The 8,893-nt window shown below is 25.3% G+C and overlaps 1 protein-coding gene across 1 annotated transcript; it reads right to left on the bottom strand.

Moving 5' to 3' along the window:
• LOC106770085 (polygalacturonase-like) lies at window positions 1–3,518 on the bottom strand. Its single transcript, XM_014655910.2, has 9 exons — window positions 3,064–3,518; window positions 2,282–2,407; window positions 2,009–2,176; window positions 1,901–1,921; window positions 1,093–1,300; window positions 918–999; window positions 659–767; window positions 458–574; window positions 1–286 (listed from the first exon to the last, which is right to left on the bottom strand). The coding sequence occupies exons 1-9, from the start codon at window positions 3,382–3,384 to the stop codon at window positions 68–70; spliced, it is 1,371 nt and encodes a 456-aa protein (XP_014511396.2). The 5' UTR covers window positions 3,385–3,518; the 3' UTR covers window positions 1–67.
• Window positions 3,519–8,893: the final 5,375 nt, after the last annotated feature.

Below are 8,893 nucleotides of genomic sequence, written 5' to 3'. Positions count from 1 at the left end.
CTATACAAATGAATGAGCCTTATTATAGTGTGCAAAACAATGTTGCATTGGAAGTGTGTTTTGGTATCTATGGGCATTGAGGGTTAACATCTCCTCTGTAGGACAATTCAACACTGTTGCATGAAGCTTTGGCCCCTTCTCCATCTTCAAGTTCAAGCTCTATGTTCTGCAACACTATCCCTTTGCATGGAAACGTCTCGCTGCACTCAAATTGCACACCCACATCAGAAGCACTTGTGCCTTTTATGTTTTTGTATAACACATTCCTAATCTCAACTGCAGATTCCTGCAACAACATAACCTAACAATTAGGTCAAATTTGCATTTTTTTTTTCTTTAAATTAAAGACTGAAATCACAGAAAAAAAAATCACAGCTAAGTCATTTAAAATAATGATTCAAATTCACTCATGATTACATGAATGGGTGAAAAATGTTAGAGAATCTGAATTATTTACTTGTTTTTCGCATGGTGTGGCTTGATCACAGTAATTTTGATCTATTATTATAGGGTTCGCTACTTTGTCCATTTCAATGTTCTGAAACTTGATGTTGCTTGCACTTCCTGAACCTCCCTGCATGCATGCACGTACATAATAAATTAACCAAAATATATATATACTCACTACGGTAAAATGATTCTTCAAATTTCAAATTACCTGCCATGTTTTAATTCTTACTCCATTTGTAGTTCCAGAAAATTTAGCTCCGTTTACTATTACTCCTGAAACAAAATCCTTGGAATTCCCAGACCCTAAGCTTCCGATGCTGATATCATTATTGCAAAAGGGTTATCATTAAAACATTTTATACATTAATTTGCTTGATAAGTTTTATAAAAAGGGTTATCAAAAATTTCTTTTTAATTCGTCTCAGTTATGGTATACAGAAGATCGATGATGATGTTGTTGAAGGTACCTGATACCATGGCCTGGTCCGCAGGTTATTTTTGTGGCTTGCACATTCATGGATCCATTTTCTATTGATATACAATCATCGCCTGCAAGAGTTGAAACCGAAAGTGATTCAGAAACTTAAAGAAATTCAATGTTTTATCACTTTTATTATTTTGAAACATGTAGATTAAGAATACCAGTTCCTATAACTGTGTTCGAGATTTGGATGTTTTGAGTTCTTGTAATGTGAACTCCATCAGTGTTTGGGCTGTCCTCCGGTGCTGTCACAGTGAGACCAGAAGCTATAACATTCTGAGATCTTTCAAATGACACAAGCATCTGTTGCCCATTCTTTATCGTCAAATCCTCAACTGTTAAGTTGTTGCACTGGTAGAAATTCAACGCCTGCAAAAATACAAAACAATTGTTATATTTGAAGCTTCTTCTGTCATATTCAACCTTTGATATATTATTTCTTTTTTCCTTCTAAACAATTCTGCATTTTATTACATTAACTTTTCTTTAATCATACAAATGATTTATTATTGGAAATAATAACTAATACTTTCCACAAAATTTATAAATAATAATATACATAAAATTCCTTTAATTGGCTACATTAAATTTATTATCCTAATCAGTTTTTCCGATCCTCATGAAAGAGATAGGGCTGTCAAAGAAATTAACTTATCATAATTATTGTTTATTGACCAGAAACTGCAGATTGCTTTTGTGTATAAATAATTGTTTTGACTAATCAAATAATCTTTATGTAGACACCATTCATCTTTCAATCAAAGAAGTTGTTGGATATATATTTTAAAAAAAAATTATATACACTTTCTTTATTTAAACTTTTAACCCTTTAAAATATTTTTAGAAATAAAATCATAGCATAACTCTAAATTACAAAACAGTTCAAATATTTGAACACTTAAAATTTTGAACATAGAAGATCCTTTTTCATAAATTTCAATCCAAACTGAGAGAGCAATTAATACATACCGTAGGGGCCTTCGTGCAAGGCTGCAAATGGGAAAAAACAGAAGAATAGTTAGCTTTTGAATATGATATATGAATCAAAGATAAGAATATTGTAATATAATATCTTACAAGCTTAGGGTTCGTTTTGCATGAGTTTTGCCACCATATGTTTCCATTTCCATCGATGGTTCCACCACCATTAACTGATAGTTTCTCAACACTGTGGAACCTAAGCCAGTGTGAGCGGTCTTCACTGTAATCTGATGGATTATCTGATGCTACAAGGGTTCCAGAGATCTGATTCAAAAAAAGAAGGACGAGATCATTCCAATATGTTGCAGATATTATTTGTAATGTTTTTAAGAATGTTTTTAAGAATGTTTGAATCTCTGGCTTTCTAACCTGTACTGCGATGTTGGATTTGCAAGGGCCAGAAAATGTGATTGGCTTGAGTAGATAATTTTTCTGCGGCACCACAAAAACTGCTCCCTCATATGAACATGCTTCTTCCCAAGCTTTCTCGAATGCCTGAAAGTAGCCAAAAATAATACTTCAAACATTCACTTTGATAACACGTCACTAAATTTACGACATTAATTATGTCTATCGTATACAAAACAAACATAAGAAAATGTACGATAACATCTTTTAAATAAATGATAATCTATACGAGATCAAAATAAAAGAGAATTTTAGTCTCATAAGTTTGAGATAACTTAATTTCTAATATCTATTTGTCCTAATTTCATTTCAAAAAATAAATCTTTTCCTAAAACTTTATGCATAAAATTAAATGAAAGTGGTTGAAAATAAAACTCCAATTAAATTATTTTGAAAGTAAAATATACTTACTTGAAATTACTAATATTTGACTCAGACACTGTAAATTAATATCGTTTACCATCAGAAGATATTAATCAAATCACTAAGCACGAATTTTTTTTTATGATAATTAAACTACTATATGCTACAATATTGTAATTTATCTTCACCGTTATTAGTTATATTGATTGAAAAAACTCATCAACATATACATGTGCAAAACATGCAAAAGGACATGTAATATGTTGTCATACTTATGAAGTTCGACAATGAATATATATTTTTTGGTGAAACTATATATTACGAAGTGTGAGTTTAGAAAACATGGATGTGACAAGAATATATGAGGTGAGAATATTTACCAGAGTGTCATCACTTTTACCATCTCCTCGAGCTCCATAATCATTGACGTTAACCATTTTAAGGGAAGAAGAAATTTGAGCCAATTTGCGAAAACTCTTAAAGTTGAAAACATTTGTACTCTGCATGATGAAGTTCTTGTCTTTAGGAGAAGCCTCATGAAATAAGCTAATTGGGTCCTCTGGCACTGTGCTATCAGCAAAAGGAACAAACATGGCAACAAGGAACAAAAGGAGGTGGAGAGCCATAGTTTCTTCAATTTCCCTTTGTGTGAAAGTGAGAATAGACGGTATCTTGAATAATGGTGTTGAAAGAAGTTTCATGAAAATGGCTATGGCTGATATCCAAGTTGGTGAGGAACTAATTACAAGTTTGTGTATTTATAGAGAAAGAAATGGAGATGATTAAGTTATTTTTTCTTACATATAAGGATATGTTACGGTATGGGAAGCTAGGGTATGAGAGATTGAGACGAAAGAATCACTAGGGTTCGATGACTTTAATTTGCTCCATACATGCTTGTTTCCACAAAGTTTACCAATGTGTTGTGTCAGTTCATTTATGTGATATCTATGTCTAATATGACCTAAATATTAATGATAAGTAAATATCATTACTACGTAACTACGTATATGTATCAATTAGCTCTAGACACAATTTTAAGTTGCTTTAATTAACTTGAAATTAAGGATTCAAATACTTCACTTCTAAGACTTACTTTTCGATAGGCTTCTCATTCATATATAGACTTTTCTATAAATTTCATCAAGTACGTGTTTAGGAAATCTTCTTTATCTAGAAAAAGAAAATAGAAGAAATGATTTTTTTTTATACATTAAAATTAATTTATGTGTACGATAATTGGAATAACAAGTCATAATTTTTTTAAGTTTTTTCTTTTAGTTTTCTTATGAATTAATATTGGAAAGAGAGACTTCTTAAAGATACATTTGCCACTTATGTTAGGGTTGAGATTTAAGTGTTTCCTCACGTGCGAATTGAACTATATTATTTGAACTAAGTTACCTTCCATTTATATATGTGTTTTAGGTGCAATCAATGGAAATAGGTGATAACGGGTTTGTTCTCATAAAGGTTTGTAAAAGGTGTGTTTAATTTTAATACTCATTCTCATTTATGTGAAAGTTTTTATAAACTTATTGCTAACTCCTTATCTTATTTTAATGTTTACAATTGCAATTTATACATGTATTTTTGACAATTAATTTATATATTAAGTTATTAGTTATATTTTAATTCTTGATAAATATAATTTACATAGAGTAAGTATTTTGAATAATTGATCTGATTAATTACAAAATCAATATAAAATAAAAATTTGGTTAAATTGTGATACAAAATTTTATGAAATTAAGGTCTAATTGAAATAAATATTAAAAAAATAAGAATAGAAAATGCTTAGTTGATATTAATCTTATTTTTTTTAGTATTTATATTTATTTAAATTAATATTGGTTTTGACATTAAATTTATTTACTTTATTATTTATTTAAATTAGTATTGACCAAAATAATTTTTAATATTTATTTATGTTATAGTGTTGATTAAATTACGCTAATTTATATGTTATCATTTGTATGTATTTATGACAATAAACATGAACAATAAATTATTTATAATTCAAAGGTTTCTATGACAATTTTTTTTATTCACAAATTTTCTCTCTTACTCTCTACAAATTTTTTCTCAAATTTTCTTAATAAATCTTTTTATACTTATTTTTTCATTCATATTTATTTTCTTTGTTGAAACTAATTTCCTTTATCCACACTCATTCCTTTATTCATTATAATTTGTTTTTTATTTGGTTAAAGATAGAGACTTAGTGTCAAACTTTTTTTTTTCTTAAATTATTGTCATTAGTAAGTGTAACCTAAATTAATATTAAATAAAAAAATTCACTTAGAAACTTAGAAATGATTTGGAAGACAATAAATTAAATAATTTTTAAAATAAAAAATCATTAATATTAGCCACACTAACCTATTTTAATAAAAATTAATCATTGAAGAATTAGTGTTGACTTATTGATAGAAGAAACTTTTCCGTGTTGTATAAACCTCATAAAATAAAACAAAGTTTCCCTTTAACAATGTGATATAGAGATTAATCTGAACATTGTCATGTAAGTTCAAAAGTAAACAAAATAATTATGAAAATAGAATGTATTAAAATGTAATAATATGTTAAACTTAAATTAAAAGAGATAAATTTCTACTTTTAAGAGGAGGTAAGCAGAAATTTTCTGTTTTCTTTTCTTTTTTTCTCTTAAAGTAATGTTAGAAAAATGACATACAAAAGACAGTTTATTAGGTTTCACTCATTAATAATGTTGGATTTGTTAATCTATATTACTTTTGAGTTAGATTTTGTCTTGCTTTGATTGTTGGAAACAATTTTTTGATTGAAAAGGTTTCGTAACACTCAAAAGTTATTTACAAAACTGTCTTACTTATTTCTCTAACCAACTCAACCTTAAAACAATTATTTTATTTATTAAAATAATAACTATTATTATATATAGAGAATTTAAATATTTAAAACATGTAATGGAAAAGTTATTTCTTTTTTTAATTTTGACAACATTTTTTATTTTCATTATTTTATTGTCGATAGAATATTTATTTTCATTGGACATTGTCTTTTAATATTTATTTTGCTTTGCCATTGTCATTTTAAAAGCTACATATATAGTTAAATTTACCTTCAAATGAATTTATTAATTTTTTTCATTACATCGACGTAACAATTAAATGTTATTTAATCTTTGTTAACAGGATAAAACTTACACGAGTGACAAGTTGAACATTGTGATACATCAACTAATATTTCTTTTTTGTCTATATTGTTTTTCCCATATTCTATTTGATTTTTCTAGTTTTAAATTCGTTTAGATTTTTTTTTTATATTTTTGTTAGAAAGATTATTCAAAATATATCATTGTTTAACTTTTTTATAGAAAGGTCCTCTAAATAATTGTTGATTATTATTTACTAAAAACCCTATTAGTAAGTGGTATAATTTTGATTGAGTAGAGTTTTATGACCCAAATAATATAATTTTTCAAAAAATTAAAATAAAATAAAATAGATATTATTTTCATTATAAATTTGTGAAAATTTTTATTAACTTGTTAAATTGATAATTCATATATGTAAATTTTAGTTTTAAGAAAGACACTTATTTTTTGTATTTAATTATTATTTTTTATTATATATTCTGTTATTGTTTTAAAAAAAATACATATTTATATTATAAATAAAAATTAATATTATATATTTCTTAAGTAAACCCCAATTTATATTTTTTTTTTCTTTCTAAACTTCTATTATGATTTCAACCGTTTATTGAAATTTTCACCTCGACTGAGAAGAATAACTTATAATATAAGTGAATACAAACCATATCTTAGAATTAAATTAATCTTAAAAGTTCAAATTCCACCCGGATCACCTATTAAATTTCATGTACTTATCAAATTGTGGTATAAAGCTTAGTTTCGATTGTAATATGAGCCTTATTTTATGATTTTTTTTATAGAATAAAGACTAGGGAGATTACTTGGTGTATAAATTGTTTTTAAATTTAATAAGGAGTAGATATAATTTAAGAGTCGGGATTAAAAATAATTTAAATATTTTTTTAATTATTTAAAGTATTTCTTAAAAATAAAATCATAATAATATTTTATTTTCAAATGTAATAAATAATGGATGTTATTTAAGAGTTGAGATTAAAGATAATTTAAATATTTTTTAATTATTTAAAATAATTTTTAAAAATAAAATCGTAACAAAATTTTAAATTATAAAATCATTAATACTTGAGCACAAAACAAAAGGTATGTGAAAGAAAGAAGGAGATAAAACACTTTTAAACCAATATTTTTAAAACTTAATTAATTATTAAACCAATCAAGGTAAGGTTTAATGGTTTTTGAATTGAACATAACTTTTAAAAACTAAAAATACATAAACGATATTAAAAATGTACAATATTGCAATTTTACGATGTTAAAAACTAAAATTAATTATAAATTTGATGGTATTAATTTTTTTATTGGTGTATATCATATTCTAACAAAATAAAATAGTTAAATAAAAATATCAACCATTAACGTAACTAAACGTAATTAATTATAAAAAATATTGATTAAATTAAAATATCATTTAATGTGTCAATTAATTTATACTTTGGGAAAGATCAATGCAAAATCATTACCAAAACTTGCTGCATCCCCTGACCTTGAAGTTAATAGGAGAACCTTTAAAACTTTCATTGAAATGGCAAAAAAAAAAAAAAAATCACTTTGCGTAGAAGAAATCATGAACTTTCTGTAGACATAATTCTAAATAGATATCCTTCAAATTTTATTTTAAAGAACATATGTACAAGTCATTAATTCCCATTATATTCATTATTTTTATGAGATTTTAATCATAATTAGTGGGTTGATTAACCGTATACTCCATATAGCTAGCTAATGATGTTGTCTTATGGATAATTTATTTAAGTCGTTAATTAAAAAATAAATCATATAATTTTTACTTAAAAAACAGTAAAATATTTGCAGTTGTTTTTTTCGATGAATTACTAAAGAAATAGAAGATAAATTTAACACTAACATGAAAGGTAAACTATTATTTATTTTTATGATATAATTATGTAAAAGATTATACTAATTAATTATAGTTTGATTATTAAACTCTTTAAGTAATAGGGTTTCGTGAGATTAGTTCTTTCATGCATTGTTTATACTTAGAAGGAGGGTATACAGACATTCCCATACCTTTGCATGCAATAATCACTAATGACATCAGACTGAAAGTTTGGTTTATCTTATGCGTGTCCAATATTATAATTAGGATGGTTAGGAACAACATTAATTATTACTAACTAAACCTTTTTCTTTTGTTGTAAACTATGATTGTATATATTAATCAAACCTTTTTCTTTTTCATCTTCATTTGAAAAATCTTCTACATCGAGGTATTATTTCCAAATTTTCTAATTAACATTAACCTAGAAGTTTCATTCCAGAACAATTAATTTCTACGTATTTTTATTATTATTTTTGTTTATGCTTATTCCATGATAAATTATCAAAAATTTTAGTTGTATTAATTGTGTGTGTTTTGACATATCTAATGCTTCATCACATGCTATAGTAAATGTCATCGTACACATGCCAGGAAAATTTAGGATAGCTAATAAAATGTTTAGGTAGAGGATTTCATAAATTTAAAGAAACGAAAATATAATAAATTTACATTAATTTATTTTGTTTTTTAATGTAAATTAAATTTATTAAATTTAAATTTAATTTATATAGATAGAATATTTCAATTACCATTTGAGTAATATTTGTTTCAAAAATATTAGTGGGTAATGTTTTCCTTCATCGTTGATCAATAAAATATTAAATAATGCTAATTGAAAAATAACACTGATTTTCAAGAACAAAGAGATAACTATGAAGAAGCCTTGTTAATCTCAAACTAATTAGGTTACACTTTAATGACAAACCAAGGAGAGAAATATGAAGAAAATCAACAAATATAAGAGAAAAGAAATATATAAAAAAAAGTTAAATTCTTACTTTTTACGATTTTTTTTTTAATTTTAAAATAAAATTATTTCATAGAATTTTTAAATTTCAAATTACTTCTTAAAAAAATTATAAACAAACTATTTTTTCCATATAAAATTTAAAATTCTCTATAAAAAAATGAAGTATTCTCTAAAAAATTTTCGTCCACAAACATATTTTGGTGATGCTACCAAATTATAATAGAAGATGATAAGGAAAAA

The sequence above is a fragment of the Vigna radiata genome, chromosome 8, assembly GCF_000741045.1.
Source record: "Vigna radiata var. radiata cultivar VC1973A chromosome 8, Vradiata_ver6, whole genome shotgun sequence".
Classification (NCBI taxonomy): Eukaryota; Viridiplantae; Streptophyta; class Magnoliopsida; order Fabales; family Fabaceae; genus Vigna; species Vigna radiata.
Note: the sequence above shows the minus strand (reverse complement) of the source record. Positions and strands in the feature narration are given on the sequence as shown.

Coding starts and splice junctions, on each gene's coding strand:
- LOC106770085 (XM_014655910.2), bottom strand. CDS start 3,384: ATGAAACTTCTTTCAACACCATTATTCAAGATACCGTCTATTCTCACT. Junction 1,922..2,008: donor GCAAAACGAACCCTAAGCTT/GTAAGATATTAT, acceptor TCCCATTTGCAG/CCTTGCACGAAGGCCCCTAC. Junction 1,301..1,900: donor CTTGCACGAAGGCCCCTACG/GTATGTATTAAT, acceptor GTATTTTTGCAG/GCGTTGAATTTCTACCAGTG.